The following is a 16,571-nucleotide window of genomic DNA, read 5'->3' as shown; positions in this document are numbered from 1 at the left end:
GCATACACTCCTCGTGCTGCTAATCTCAAATAGCCTTGTTTATATGTTTTTGAATACCGTCTGACATGCTGTTATCTGTAACAAAAATAGACAAATGCACTTTAAATAGCTAAAAACAGCAGTAACAACCTTATTAAAATCCATACTTTAGCCCATACTTTAGTGCATTTTACAAGTGAATGTGTCATATACCCCTGTTTACCATCTTCATTCACAGGCCTCGCACAGCTTCAGCTCCAATAGACAGCATGGCATCTCAGTAAAACCAGCCAACCAAAAACAATAAAACAAGGAAAGCCAACAACAGGTGGTGATTTAAGGAATCGGAACACCAGCAAACAGACAGAATACCAAGCAGACCTGGAGGGAAGGAGCGAAAAGTGACCCACAAAGGGCTAAAAGAGAAGAGGAGAAGGAAGGAAGCATCTGAGAAGAAGTGAAAGCATGGCTCCAGGAGCGAAGCACTCTGCAGTGGCTGCTCCAGATGGAGGGTGGGGCTGGATGATCGTTGCTGGCTGCTTTATCACCACCATCTGCACCCGTGCTGTCACCAGGTCAGTTAGGGGCTCAGAACTCAGATCAGGGCCTTACACCCATGAACAGCCACAGCTGAACATGTGCTTTCAGAGATAGGTCTGTTTATTTAATGCAATCTGAATATGTGGTGTAGATTTGCATTATTAAGGCTAGCATTTGACTAAACACACCATTACTGGGATTCTTAATGTACATTAAAGAGACTAGGTCATTTACAGAACACTAATGCTGAGTAAAAGTAATAAATAAGAAATTAAGAAATAGGAAAAAAATCTTCTGACCCATGCTAATGGAATAACAACAGTCCAAAGTATGCCCAAAAAAACATTCCCCACACCATTACACCACCTCCACCAGCCTAGACTGTAGACCTAAGACAGGCTGGGTTCATTGATCCATGTTGTTGGGACCAAATTCTGACCTCCAGATTCATCAGACTCCACATTTTTGGTGAATCTGTGTCCACTGCAGCCTGTTTTTATGTGAAAGAAGTGGAATCTGACGTGGTCCTTTGCTTTTGTAGCCCACCCACGTTAAACATGTTTGCCTTGTTGTGTCTGGTATGCTTTACCGGAAGCTGCTGGCCCTTAGGTGCGTAATATTATGCACTGCACCGCTGCCACCTGATTGGCTGGTTTGATAGAGTATTTGCATGAATAAGTGTGAAATATTAACCCTGCCAACATGATCATGTGGGGGACTCACATTGGGGACTCCCAAATTGGGTCCCATGGGTCCCATCATTACAGCCCACCTTGATCTCACATGGGTCTATCCATCTATGCTCCATGTGCAGAGTACAACCCAGATGGGGCCCATGTTTAACCCCTCCTGGTCACTGACCTTGGTAGGCATGCCAATGTGGGGCCAACCTACCCATACAGGCCCTGCAAATGTATGTTCTTTGGGAAAATCCTTAAGAACCACCAATTAAGAGAGTCTTGGTAGGATGACAGTTGTTGTTTTTGTTTTGCAGGTGTATTTCCATCTTCTTTGTGGAGTTTCACATGCATTTCTCCAGCGAGTATTCCAGAACTGCTTGGATTCACTCTCTGGTGGACTGCACCACCATGCTCTGTGGTATGTCTTGTGTTTTGATGGCAATCATTCAGTTTAGTGACGGATGCTCATGCAAAATTAAAAAAAATAGTTTGGTAAATCCATGATTTAAAAAACATGATTTATCTCAGATGCATGATCATCCAGTAGATGTTTGGTATCTGAGGTGTGCTTCTTTGATATGTACTGAGTTGTCTCTACACCCTAACATTTGCTTTTGGTCCCTTTTCTGCAGCTCCCCTAGGTAGTTATATAGGGAACCGCTTGTCGTGCCGCGTGGCAGTGATGGTTGGGGGATTGCTGTCTTCTGTGGGGCTCATTCTTAGTTCCTTTGCCTCAAGTCTAGAGTACCTCTATCTGTCTTTAGGCATCCTGACAGGTGAGATAAACATTTAAATGTACTCAGTTGTGTCTGAACATGGTGCAGAATTACAGTGGTTACCACTTCAGAAATGAAAGAATATTTGAGCATCATAACCCCCATGCAGACAAACAAGACTCAGATCAGTTGAATTTTAGCCTAGTTCTTGAGTCTACATATGCCAGAGGGTCCTAGACATTTGCTCATCCAGTTTTTCTTTAAATTTAAGTTTTTCATTTACATTTAAGGCATTTAGCAGACAAATGCTTGGTCGAGCCGAGACGTACTTGAAGCTCGAACGGCTCTTGGTGCGGATCGGCTTTTGACCATTACCATCAAGTACGGAGGGGCTGGTCCTTTCTTGGGTTTGTAGGCCAGCGTCAGGGTTTTGAATCCGGGCAGCAGCTACAGGAAGCCAGTGAAGAGAGAACGCAGCAGTGGAGAGACATGGCTGAATTTAGGAGCGTTGAAGACGACCCGTGCCGCTGCATTCTGGATGAGTTTCAGGGGCCTGATGGTGCGCAGAGGGAGACCAGCCAGAAGAGAGTTGCAGTAATCAAGTCTGGAAGTGACGAGAGACTGAAAGAGCACCTGGGCGGCCTCTCTAGAGAGGAAAGGTCGGATTCTCTGGATGTTGTACAGGAGAAATCTGCAGGGCCGAGTTACGTTTGCAACATGACTTGAGAACGATAACTGATCATCCATGACTACACCAAGGCTTCGAGCTTCTGTAGAAGGAGTGACCAGTGAGTTCTGGCAAGAGGAGATGGCAAGATGGTTTTTAAGTCCAGCAGGTCCCACGATCAAGTGAATTAAAAAGGAACATTCCTGTAAAGATCTGATTGTGTTCAACCACAAGAGCACTGAGGACATGTGATTAGGTACTGATATCGGATGCATTAGATGGAATTCAAGTATTTATAGCAGTGTTTCTCAACCCTGGACCTGAGGGGTGCACAAACCTGCACATGTAAGTGTTTTCCCTGCTCCTAACACACCTGACTCAACTAATTGGGGGTGTGTTTCCTGTGCAATGATGGAGCCTAGCGTTAAAGCAACAATGCTAGGTACAATGCATTGTTAAACTAAGTCGTACCTTGTTTGTATAACAGTAGTTTGAAGCATGTTGGTTTGAACTATAGGAACTACTAGGAGATATAGTGTTGGGAAACACCTGGGTACGATAGTTCATACTACATACGTTTCCAACATGGCTACCTTGATAGTTCCAGCTGTGGGTTTGGGAAACGACTACGTCGCAACTGCATCGCTCCAACAATATAAGTTGCTAATGTAGTTAGGAGCTATGCTTTTGGGAAACACACCCCAGCTCATTAACAAGTCCTTTTAGAGTTGCAGGGTGGTGTGTTAAAGCTGGGAACCTACAAAAATGTGCAGGGCAGGGTGCACCCTGGTCTAGGATTGAGAAACACTGCTCAACAGGCCGATAGTGATGGGCTTCATACCATTTTACAGATTTATCTAGGAGTCTTATGGTGCTGCTGTGAGGAAAATGTGGCACACTGTTACTAACATTACTGGGAGGCCTTCATCTCTAAACTGACCCTCTGTTTGAAAACCACTGCCCACGTAGCATCTTTAAGTTCAAGTGACCAATCAGAGACAGATACATTATACATGTAACACAGAAGTAGCTGTACATTACTACAACACGACAGTGCCTTGTTTGACTCTTTGACTTTTTCTCACTCTCAGGTGTGGGCTTTGCCCTCTGTTATACCCCTGCAGTCGCCATGGTGGGCACCTACTTCAGCGAGAGGAAAGCTCTAGCATACGGGATCGCCATGTCCGGCAGCGGCATTGGGACCTTCGTTCTTGCGCCTGTAGTGCAACTTCTCATCGAGCACTACTCCTGGAGGGGGGCACTCCTCATTCTAGGGGGGGTTGTCTCTCACTTATGTGTCTGTGGGGCCCTTATGAGGCCCCTGGATAGCCACTGTGAGAAGCGGGATTGCAAAGACAGAGAGGAGGAGCTTAGCATGTTAAATACTAAGTTAGCGGGAGCTAAACTGCATATGGAATTGAACTTGGATGAAGCTACGGCTGCGCAGGAGAATTTGGAACAGGCTAAGTTGGATTGCAGTGCTGTAAATATAGACAGAGTGAGCACTGAGGAGATTACACAAAATGAAGAGCAAGAGCAAGCACAGTGTTTACTCAGAAATACAGAGCAATTCGATTTAGCAGAGATCACAGATTTAAACCAAGCAGATGGAAAGTCTGTGGCTTCAGACCTAAGAGATGGTGTCCTAGATGAGAAAACATGTGGAGAACACTCTAAAGAGGATCCAGTGGTAACAGATACAAGCTTGAAGGAAAACCTGAAGAACACTGATTTAAACCCTGGGCACACAAAAGTAATTTCGGCAAACGCAACGTCTAAAGATTTCAAGCAAGATACAAACAGCAAGCCCACCAACTTGAAGGGTCCAACAGCCTCAGACCAGAGGTCTCGATTAGGCACAAGTCTTTCAGCCACTGTTCCAGCTGAATCAGAGCTAAATGACTCGAAGCTAGCTAGTGAGTCAGAGCTAGCTGAATCAAAGTTGGCTGAATCGAAGCTGCTGTGTGAAATGGCCTTGTGGAAATGTCCAGGTTTTCCAATCAAGACCGAAGCACCAGGTGAAAACAAAGAAAAGGAAGGTTGTTTCTTCCTGTCGGCCACAGAGGAGTACAGCTTCCTGCTAATACCTGACTTCTTGCTACTGTCAGTGTCATTCCTGTTCCTGGCGTTCGGCTGTAGCGTGCCGTTTGTGTACCTCGTATCATATTCTCTCAGCATCGGGGTCAGCCATCAGCAGGCCGCCCTCCTCATGTCCGTCCTGGGAGTGATGGGAATAGTGGGGAACATCACGTTCGGCTGGATTTCAGACAGACAGTAAGTCGGTCCAGTTCTTTAAGTTATCAGTTTCTCTTATTGCAGAATTCGTTTATCAGCTTAGATATGTTTGGTGGCTGAAGTTAGCCTTGCAAGGACTGCATGCACAAACCATAATGCAATACATTCTTGTGAAGGTGGGAGGAGCTTTTAACAAACTACAGCACTTTGGGGGTGAATTGTTAGGGGTGGGCTTCTGCAGGGGGCGACAGATAGCTAATGTTACTGCTATGAACCAGTCTATAGATCAGTGGTACAGCAAATACTTTACCATTTTAGGGGGGTTCTCAGTGGTTATATATAGTGGGTATACTTGGTCAACTGTACATTTGATAATTTGCTTTACTGTCATGCATCCAAGGCTGTCTGTTGTGACAATCAGGGGTACAGAGAGCATTATGAGTGCACTTAACTTGAGTACTGCTTTTCTCTTTTCTCTCTATGCAGGTGTTTGAGGGCATATCGAAGAGTGAGTTACTTGCTTGCAGTGGGGCTCGAAGGGCTGGGTTGCCTCTTTGTGCCCCTGTTGAGGAGTTTTTCATTGCTGGTGCCCTTTTCCCTTTTCTACGGCTATTTCGATGGCGCCTATGTGGCGCTCCTCCCAGTGGTGACCTCCGACATCGTAGGCCCTACGCACCTCTCCTCAGCACTGGGCGTGGTCTGCTTCCTGCACGCCGTTCCCTACCTCATCAGCCCACCAATAGCAGGTGAGGCTATTAGTACACCCTGTGATAACCTTTTGTCTTTTTTAACATGTTTAAACACATGGACATGTGAAAGATGGAGGTGATATAAGAGAATACATACAGCTAAAGAAATGTATTTGAGAATTTGAGAAATTGAATGAGATATTTATTAAAAGTAATAAATATCTGGAGAGCTCTTTGGATCTGGCCATGGTGATCTTCACCACTCACCTCAGCAATCAATGAGCAAACCAGACTAAATGTCTGAGGTTTCAATAAGACTGAAGGCTCCTTCAGAATCCTCTCTAACCATGTTCTCATCACCTGCAGCTGATGTGCTGCACATGCTTCTAATTGTAGACATTTTAAGTAGTAATAAATGGAGATGCTCTGACCCAGTCGTCTAGCCATCACAGTTTGGTTCTTGTCAAAGTGGCTCAGATTCTTTGTGCATTTTTCCTGATTTCAACACATCAGCTTTTAGAACTGACTGTTCACTTGCTGTCTAATAGTCCCACCCCTTGACAGGTGCCACTGTAATCACATAATCAATGTTACACAAGTTTTAGTTCACCTGTCAGTGGTTTTAATGCTATGGCTGATCAATGTATTTTCTGTTACCATCTTTCAGTGAACAACACAGTTCTTCAACTGAACTTTCCCTGGAGTCTTTGGGACTTTGTAATTTGCAGTCTACAAATAGGGTAGATTGGGTAGACTAGTGATCGCCCAGTTTGGTAACTGGATAATTTTATAAATTAGTCGGGAAGGATGACACCAGCTAACCCAAATGTTGGTGTTTGGGGTGCCATACATGGTAAGGAGTGTCGAGTGTTCTGCTGCTGTTCACGTTTTACATCGGTTACTTTGGTTTATCTGTCCTTATGGTGAAACTGTAAAAAGCTGACATTTCCTGTGCTGACAAATACTGGGAAGTGTTTAGTGTTGTAATCTTCATTTACAAGCAAACCAACTTAAACTGAAACATCCCTTTTTTTCTCTTAGGTTGGCTGGTGGATCAGACTGGCTCTTACACAGCTGCGTTTCTCCTGTGTGGGTTCTCATTAATCTGCAGTGCTTTGATTCTAGCCACCGTCACATTGGCTCGGCGCTGCAGTAAAGGGTCCTCACCCTCACTCTTACCTAGGATAAAGCCATCCAGAAGCTGACTTCTGCAGAGGTCATGTTAGGAACAGCATATCACCTGTTTGTTTGTTTTTTGGCACCAAAGAGGGTATCACATTATGTCGATCAGGGGTGGAGTTGGGAGGCTGCACCATCACATGTACTAACATACTTGCTGTAGTGCCATCAACGCTCTCTCTTCAATAGGTTATTGGCTAGAGGAGTTGCAGGTACACAATCCACCCCTAATGTCAGAATCCACAGAATAACTGTCAGTAGTCGTAATTCGGCATGTCACCAAACCTTTTGTTACCAGTCTGAGTTTGTCTGGTTACTGCCAGAAAGCTTAGCCTTTTTAGGTTGTGAGGTGGGGCCTCCATGGATCGCAGCAATGGGTACCCTTGGGCACCCATGACCCTGTCGCAGGTTCACCGGTTGTCCTTTCTTGGAACGCTGTTGGTAGGTACTGACCAATGCACACCAGGACACCCCACAAGACCTGCCTGATGTTTTGGAGATGTTCTGACCCAGTCGCCTAGCATCACAATTTGTCATCACAATCTTATGCTTGCCGATTCTTTCTGCTTCTGACTCATCATCTTTAACAACGGACTGTTCACTTGCTGCCTAACATGTAGATCCTGTCCCTTGACAGGTGCTATTTAGAACCAGACAACCAATGTTATTCACTTTTCTTATTAGTGGTTTTAATCTTGTGATGTTCCCATTTTCCAAATCTTAAACTGAGCATTCCACAGAATTAATGTAGACCAGCCCAACTCCTGAAGATGTACCGTCTCACAGGTTTCATCCCACCGTAAAGCTAACACACCTCATTCAGTTAATCCAGCACTTCCGATGGAAATAATTCGATTAATTAGGTTTGGTCAATGAGGATTTGCACTAAATTCTGCAGGAGGGTACATTTCCAGGAGCAGGGATGGTGTCCATTGGTGTAGCTTAGTTCCCGACCTGGAACTTAAGAATACAAAGTAAGTAAATATAACAAATACATTCATGGGGTTGGACAATAAAAACCAAAAAAGAAAAATAAAACATTAAAAATAAAACCGAAAGCCCACAAGTTAGCTAAAATAAGCAGGCACCTCATCCAGCATAATAACCCAAACCCATAGCTGTTCGAAGCACGCGAGCAGTGGGATTAGAATGTTGCCAATGTCAGTGTAAAGCACACAAAAATGCATAGATCCAAAGACAGATATAGGCAGATCAGCCATAACATTATAACCCCATGCTTAATACTGTGTCTGTCAGTTTTGTGCGGCTCAGACAGTCCAGACAGTTGAAGGCAACCTTGACCCTGTTGCTGATATAGAGGTTGTCCTTCCTTGGAGCACTTTTGGTGCACGCACTGACCACAGCATACCGGAAACACCCCACAAAACCTTCCTGCTATTATAATTTGGCTCTTGTCAGTGATTCAGATTGTTTAGCTTGCCTATTTTTCACATCAACTTTAGGAACTGACTGTTTACTTGCTGCCTAATGTGTATATGGCCAATTTTAACTGCTGGAAATGACTTTGGCTTAAGCTGATATCAGATTTTTAAACTCTAAAAAATAAGATATTTCACATATATACTATAGATACTATAATACTTCACAACAAAATGCATTAAAAACAAGTGCAGGTGGACACATACCATTACAAACAAATAATTGACACCCTTATAAAAGACTGTATACACTTAAGCTAAAATGGCTCAAATGGGATTTTCAACTTTTGTGAAACAGTAAAAAGTGAACCCTTTCCTTTCTGATGTGTGTTTAGCTCCAGTTCAGCTGAGATAGTCCAGTTTGTTCTCAAGGGAGTGAACGATGGAGAGAAGAAATGGCAAAAGACGGTCAGCTAGTGTCAGCTTTTAGCCTAGCACAGATCCCCATATTGTCACTAGCCTGGTTCCTGTAGCAAAGCACTAGTAGAGTCTGGAGATGATGAGGTGCTTTCTCCCGAAGTTGACGCCATGTTTTACTGCTTCTCTTCGTTGATTAGAGCTTTCGCTAGTGGACTATGTTTATGTAGATGCTGAACTGTAATATTACGAGTCATGACTGTGATGTAACAGTTATGGGGTTTTAAAATGACCATTTAAAGTCATGTATTTAGTAATATTTTGATCCATTTTCAATGCTCAAATCTCTCCATCTTAACACTGCATATGAAATTTTACATGAAAGCATGTTTAAATTCAATGTATGTGTCCTTAATTTTCCTTTCCTTTATTCCGCAACACTTCTTGACTGTTTTGCTTCGACAATATGCTGGACAGAAGTGGCTCCGTCTCTGTGCCCTTTTTTGATTAGCTTTTGGATCAGTTCATTGTAGGCTCCGTCAAAGCCATAGTTCTGATACCATGTTTTTAAGAGTTGAAAGGTCTGCTCCTGTGCATCATTAGGATAGTCACGCTGGATATTCTCCATGTCAACAGAAGTAACCAAAGGTCTTGCCACATCCCTTACTACTCGCCAGCCCAGCTTTTGAGATATGTCAGACAGGAAAGGTGTCAGGTCCACATCTGCAGAGCAAGCAGCAAAGAACAGGACAGAGAAATGTTCAAATTAAACGAATTAAACAAACACACACACAGTGACTTGGGAGCTGATTGGTCTTGATTAAATTCTCTTTATAGAAAATCATACTGAGAATAAAGGGATTTTACTGGACGGATTAATCGGCAGCTCATCTGATCTAAACTGTGGGGCTAGATTATTTATACTAGCACAAAGATCAGATCAGTATCGGCCAATACTCAGCATTACGAGACTCGGATTGGATCGGGGGGTAAAATAACTTAGTCAGGAACTCCCTAGAGATTTTGCTGTACAGGAGGTTTACAGACACTCAGCATTGACATGCATGTCAAGGCAATATTGGGCTTTGAATTAGTTATTTGAACTGTCTTTCTGGAGCAGAATAAATGACAGCATACATCTTTAGTAAGGTCTACTAAAGTTTCCAAACTTTTAATTTTAGAAAAAACAAACAAACATTACCACAAGGTCAGAAATGTGCATACCTGTAGCAAACATTAATACAGATTTGACTAAACGCCCCTCGGTTTTGGTAGCCATCAGCAAGCTTCTGGCAGAATGCTGGTTGGGTATATCCCTGCTCTTCAAATAAACTTCTTGGTATTCTGTCCCGAACCGGACGTTTAGGCACAGTCCACATATTTTTGATTAGATTCAAAAGGACATTCCAAAAGCTTAATGTTGGCCTGCTTTATCCATTCCACAACCACCCTCGATATGTGTTTGGGATCACTGTCCTGTCCTCTTCTACCACCACCATGCTTAACAGTTGTTACAGTGTTCTTGAATACCTCACCTTTACTCCTCCAAACATACCTCTGGTCTATGTTGACAAACAACTCATTCTGCCACAGATATGGTTACAGCTTTAAGAAATAAAGAAAGTGCAATTCTGACATGACATTCATGTCCGTGTAATTTTTGGACCATTTCCTTTGGTCCGTTCATCCTGCAATGTCCTTGTGAAGTGAATGGCAGCTTCTTTTAATAAAAATGTGACTGATGTGACAGCTAATAAATATGGGTTTATTAGTTTGGCAGTTTAACCTATCCTAGTCCATCCAGCACATCTTTAACCAATTAAGAACTAAGTACATGGACCAAAGTCAAAATAAGTCTTTTTAGAGACCATACCTTCTTTGATGATCTTTATATTGATCTCCTACACAAAAACAAAAGAAATGATTACTGAACAGTCAAAAAACAATGAAAACTAACATGAACTGCCGATATTACAGCAACCAAGGAATGCTTACCTCTGGGCCTGAAGGCACTTTTCTAAAAGAAGGCATCCCTTTCTTCTTGAAGTATATGAACAATATAAGAGCAGCAACTAGGATAAACATGGACACGAGAACACCTGCAACAATTGGCCCTGCAACATCATGGATAAACACAGTCATGAGTGTTTTCTGTTGTGTTTTGTAAGCAAAAACAGGCCAGAGGTTTATATTGTGCTTTAAAAAAATACTATTTTAGATTTTAACTATAAAATCTCTACTACAGTAAAACTGCACCTGCCAACACTGGTACATGTGCCTATGCTACAACATACCCCGTTAGTGGAGTTAACTGTAACAGTTTAAAGGACTGGATTTGGATTTGTAACAGTCTGACAAATCAGTGCCTTTAGTTCAATACATTCATATGCTTTTCAACTTAAACACATACAATATCTGCATCCAAACAAAATTAACAAATTTATATATTCATATTAGTTGATGTGTACATATTTTGATGACCGGCAGTGCAAGGAAACAAGTCAAATACTGAAATACTAATACGCAGTGGTCCCTAAAAGAAAATGGGACATTTAAAATATGTACACATCTTTTATTACATGATATAATAGATTTGAGATAATATTATATCATATTTATTTGAATATATTTTATTATATTGCATTGTGTTCATTATATTACATTATTCTACTCAAATCTAATGTATTACTCATTTTAACTGATGCACGTCATATTGTGGTGAAGAGACATACCAGCATCTTGTTTTTTATAGCACACTGTGTTGTTGGTGGCAGAGCACTCGACTTTTACACTCAAACCCTCACATCTATTAAAAAGATAGATGTGAAGAGAGAAAGAAGAAAAAACAACAGGAACAGTCAGTTTATTTATAGTTACTGAATCATTTATAGCAGCAACTGAATTGTTCATACTAGGCACGGAATAATTTATACTATACTATTTACTAGATCATTTATAGCGGCTATTAAATCATTCATCCTAAGTAGTGAATTATATATAGCAGCTGCTGAATCATTCATCCATGGGTTAAATTTTCGCAGGTATACGTTATAGCAATCATTCGTACTACATACTAAATTATTTGTATCAGCTACTGAGTCATTCTTACTAGATACTGAATCATTTATAGCGGTTTCTGAATCATGTATATTATTTATGAAATCATTTATATCAGCAACTGAATCATTCATACTAGATACTGAATTATATATGTGGCAGTTACTAAACCATGTACAGTACTTACTAAATCATTTAGAGCGACCACTCATTCATATTAGGTACTGAATTATTTATAACAGCTACTGAATCATTCACACTAGACACTGAAGCATTTATAGCAGCCACTGAATCATTCATATTAAGTACTGAATTATTTATAACAGCTACTGAATCATTCACACTAGACACTGAATCATTTATAGCAGCCACTGAATCAATAATACTATGTGCTGAATTATTTATAGCAGCTACTGAGCCATTCATACTAGGCACTGAATCATGGTAATTTGGTAATCAGCAGTTACCAAAATAATGTATAGTAGTTACTGAATCATTTCTAGGACTGAACTATGTACAAATTGAGAAATTTAGACGGGCCGCACACATACTTGTCACAGGCGTAGCAGACTGTGCAGTCATCACCCTTGTCACAGTAGTAATGTTCTGCGCAGCGGCAGACTGTGTTCTTGAAAGGCGTGCATTTGCTTTCAACTTCCCTGTTAGCTACAACATACAAAACAACAGTGAGAAGGACTCTTCATCAAGAGATACAGATCAACAAAGGCAATATCAGAATTATTCACTATATTTACAGCAAAAGCATCATGTATGTGAACCAACTATTCCAAAGCAGAACAGGACGAGGCCACAATCCATATGTTTCTGTAACATTAGCCCTCATAAGCAATAACAGCTGAGTAAATACCAAGAAATACTTTAAAAAAAAAAAAAAAAAAGTCAGTACACCTACACTGCTCTAGGCAGAGTCCACACGGCTCACAGACTGTCAGGCCATTTGGAGAATCACTGTAATATTCTAGCCCGCATTCTGTACAGGTTCCATCAGTTCCTGGTGCAGTGCAGTGCTCCAGTACGTGAAAACCTGGCGAGCACACACACAATTTTCATCATCAGTTCCACCAGTTGCTCTCATATGTGTTTATGTATTACTGTTCTTGACAACTACACCTTACCACTGGGACAGAGACAGCAGTCTATTCCATTATGCTCGTAGGTCCCTTTATTACACCCCTGGCGATGCTTCTCCTCTGTCTTCGCATCCTCTGCTAAGCAGAAGATGCTCCACTATATAGGAGGAAGGGGGGGGGTTGAGATGATTAACATATACAGTGGAAATATGTTAGAAATGGACTTTTAGAATATCTCAAATTTAGGGAGAAATGTATACCCATGATATAATAGCGTACACTAATCAGCCATAACATTAACACCTCCAGCTTAATAGTGTGTAACCCCATTGTTGGTACTTTAGACTTCTGAAGGCGTCCTGGGGTATCTGGCACTGGTTCACTGGTTGTCCTTCCTTGAAGCACTTTTTTTTTGGTAGGTACTAGCCACTGGCCACATACCGGGAACACCCCACAAGACCGACCTGATGTTTTGGAGATGTTCTGATACTAGGTTGGCCTGCTAACCTGTACCGTAAAGACTGGAAAAGTTTTGCCCATTAAAATAAACACTCAAAATGAAAAAGCTCCAGGTTTAAGCTGACCTAAACCTGAAATGTATTTAGGCTCTTTTAAAGCCATGTTGATTGTTTATGGCCTGTTGTTCATGAACAATGAATTACTGGAGATCCTCCCGACTTGCACTCTTGCAAATGAAGGCTATAATAGACTCAAGTTGGAAATTCCAGTGTTCACTTCCTGGAATACACTTCACAGGGGTTTGAACTGTTGATCACTTCTGGGAAGTGATGCAAGCACGGGTTTACAGTAAGAACTGTGCATCTACCCTCTGGCTGATGGCAGACGTCACTCTTGGTGTCGGTGTTAGGCGATGCTGATATTTTCTGAACTCAAAGCCAGGTAATATTTAACTCAGTGTTAATTAGGTTAATGACTCCATGCTAAAACATTGCCATACACACTTGACATAGCCTGTTAATCTCGGTTTCTCTTACAAAGGACAAGGGAAGGAAACTGAGCCACTGTTGTGAATATTATTGTGCCAGAATGACGTTTCCTATCAGACAAACCAAGCGAAATACATACACTACAGTTAACAAACAACTAAAAAACTAAAAAAATACTGATTTTCTTTTCTTTAAATACTGTATTTTTATCTATGTACTGATATGTCTGACAGACAGTTCTCAACTATCACACTACACCAGCAGAAACAGTCTTAAACAGTTTGAAAACTTATATGTTTAGTTTAGCTTTTGGTAATGAATGTTTCTTAGATAAAGGCTGCAGGTCCAGGGAATTGTAGTACACTGAGATGCTGGAGCTGTCGTCTCACTGCTTACAACGCGATCACTCAGGTTTGTTGACGGTGGAGCAGATAGATGCTGGTGTTCTCAGAGTGCGCCCGTGTCCGTGTTACCTTCTGGCTCTCTCCTTTTAATTATGCTGTGATAATCAGACCTGCCGGAGTCGTCAGACATACCCAGACGCTGATTCTCAACATTCTCTGCCCTCCATAAAATTCCTCTTAGAACTAACTTTTCTCTTTTTACCTTCTTCGAGTAAATGGCCACCCAGCCCGACCTGCTGGAAGATTGCCCGCTGAGATCCCCTCTACTTATGTCTAACCAGCTGCCACCTACCCTTCCGGCCAACGGGTCCCCCCCAACCTGCCACCACCCATGGCTCACCCGCCTGCCGCTGCTGCCTGTTTGGTGGCCGTGCTGAAACCTAGATGGACTCGTGCCTGTCTGACACTATTAATATCACCACTATCAACTTTCTGTTGTATCTGGTTTAGTAATTTTTATCATTAATGTTTAAATAGTCTGGCCAGAGGAGGATGGGTCGGGTCCCCCTTGTGAGTCTTGGTTCCTCCCAAGGTTTCTTCCTCCAGCTCTGAGGGAGTTTCTCCTTGCCACTGTCGCCGTTGGCTGCTCACTGGGGGTCTTTGATCCTTCATGTTATTTCTTCTTTCTTCTCTGTCTCTGTCCTTTATTAATTACTAATTATGTAAAGCTGTTTTGTAACGACAACAGTTGTAAAAAGAGCCATACTAATAAATCTGACTTGACTTGAGGTTTGCGTTTGTGGTCATTTTGTTCCGCACATGTTTTCAGTTATTTTTGTCTAATATTACAGAACCGCTTTTGTCAGGGCTTTCGCTTTCCCCTTTCACTTGTCTGAGTAACAGGAGGCCAGTGTGAATTCATGAATTCAGGTCTGAGTTATGAGGCCTAATGTAACAGCTTTGCTCACTGAGGCAAAAAAAATAATCCCCAGGCAGCGCCCCTGTGGCTTAGTAACAGTGTCTGTTTTACCACTACTTTACAATTACAATTATTATTGTATATTAGATTATTATTAAGATATATTATTTATAACAATATTTACACATCATGAATTCATATAACACTGTGATGAATCATGAAAGCCTTTAAATGTGTGTATTTAGTATTTTAGAAGGTGATTCATTGTCTGATCGGATCAAAACCTGAATCATGTTGAATATGAATCACAAAATGAATCGTTTGCATCAAAATGTTAATCTTCTGTCAAAAACGCATTTTGTAATTTTTTGTAAGTGAATCTTTTGAATCAGAGCCAGAATCATTTGGCTCGAAACTGAAATCACAAAAAATAAGCATGATTTGGCTCAGATATAAGTAATTGAATCATTGAATCATTTGTTTCAAAACTAAATCATCACTACGTAGCTAGCAAGCTAGCTCCCAAACCGAAACCGAAACCAAGTTCGCTCTCAGTCAGAGTTCAACACTTCAGACTTTACAGGGGATTAAACTTAGTCCAGAAATGCTGAATTCATTAAACCTGGACTCAGTAAACCCTCGACCTCACCCCCGAGTGGACCGACCCTCTAACAGCAAGCTTACAGAGCCGCCAACCGTCCTCGAAAACGAGTCCTGACTCGATTCAGAGAGAAACCGGACCTTCAGGAGCCTCAGTAAAGCTACAAGTTTGAGTATAAAGATCCACTCGATTCTACAAATCGTCATTTCTTCATTTCTACTTGCCGAAAAGCAGAGCAGTCCGAGGAGTGGTGTGAGCTGCATCGTGCCGTCTGATTAACTGCTTCGGATCTCTGGAGGGGAAAGGAGGGCTGTAGGGACAGACACGCCCCTGAACAGTTGCAGTAACCAGCCCACGGATCTGGCGGATCTAGCACGCAGAACGGTCTAACGTGACAATTAGGTGCCTCTCACCTCCCTTAAATGTGCATCATCCGGTCCAGCAGGGCCCTGACCACAATCAAGCGGTCATCAGTGTGGGATGTGGCCAAAGGACGTCCACTTCTATGCCTTTCTGTGACTCTACCTCTAGTCTCTCTGTATCTCTGAGTACATTCAGTTAGAAGCCTCGCAGAGGCGAGACCCTGAAATTTGTCAAGGGCCCAGGGCCCATGCTAGTGACACGGAAGCCATGCTAATGGCTCAGTACTAATGCAAACGCTGGGCGAGGATGACTGTTGCTATATTACCACTGTAGTGGTAGCGATGCTAGGGGAGTCCGGCCGTCGGCACAGTAGCGATGCTAATGCTGCGACACAATGGCAAAGCTGTGCGAGGCCGGCAGGCACTGTGCTAGTGACCCCGGGTGAGGCCGGTGGTCGGCGTGGTACCAATGCCGACTTTCTTTATGTTGTAGTGTCTTCTGCTTGCTGAGCTTAATTTTAATATCTAAATATAATATTAATGTAATACATAGCATAATTTATGGTTGAAACATAAGATAGTATGTCCTTCGTTTTGTTCCTTATACCAAAGTATACCAAAGCAAAGTAACTAAGGCTACCATCAGTAACACACTACGCCGAGAGGGACTCAAATCCTGCAGTGCCAGACGTGTCCCCCTGCTTAAGCCAGTACATGTCCAGGCCCGTCTGAAGTTTGCCAGAGAGCATATGGATGATCCTGAAGAGGA

General features: G+C 42.2%; 2 protein-coding genes across 2 annotated transcripts; one reads left to right on the top strand and one right to left on the bottom strand.

The window, feature by feature from the left end:
* Positions 1 to 444: 444 nt before the first annotated feature.
* Positions 445 to 6,711, top strand: slc16a12a (solute carrier family 16 member 12a). The gene is made up of 7 exons (XM_072688900.1): positions 445 to 554; positions 1,514 to 1,617; positions 1,832 to 1,975; positions 3,674 to 3,916; positions 4,574 to 4,856; positions 5,304 to 5,563; positions 6,548 to 6,711. Exons 1-7 carry the CDS (start codon positions 445 to 447, stop codon positions 6,709 to 6,711), a joined length of 1,308 nt encoding a protein of 435 aa, XP_072545001.1.
* A 638-nt stretch (positions 6,712 to 7,349) lies between these two features.
* fas (Fas cell surface death receptor) lies at positions 7,350 to 15,752 on the bottom strand. Its single transcript, XM_072689954.1, has 8 exons — positions 15,665 to 15,752; positions 12,675 to 12,786; positions 12,452 to 12,583; positions 12,090 to 12,204; positions 11,214 to 11,287; positions 10,477 to 10,595; positions 10,355 to 10,382; positions 7,350 to 9,204 (listed from the first exon to the last, which is right to left on the bottom strand). The coding sequence occupies exons 1-8, from the start codon at positions 15,701 to 15,703 to the stop codon at positions 8,909 to 8,911; spliced, it is 915 nt and encodes a 304-aa protein (XP_072546055.1). The 5' UTR covers positions 15,704 to 15,752; the 3' UTR covers positions 7,350 to 8,908.
* Between the last annotated feature and the right edge of the window lie 819 nt (positions 15,753 to 16,571).

Source organism: Salminus brasiliensis, chromosome 10 (assembly GCF_030463535.1).
Source record: "Salminus brasiliensis chromosome 10, fSalBra1.hap2, whole genome shotgun sequence".
Taxonomy (NCBI): domain Eukaryota; kingdom Metazoa; phylum Chordata; class Actinopteri; order Characiformes; family Bryconidae; genus Salminus; species Salminus brasiliensis.
Note: the sequence above shows the minus strand (reverse complement) of the source record. Positions and strands in the feature narration are given on the sequence as shown.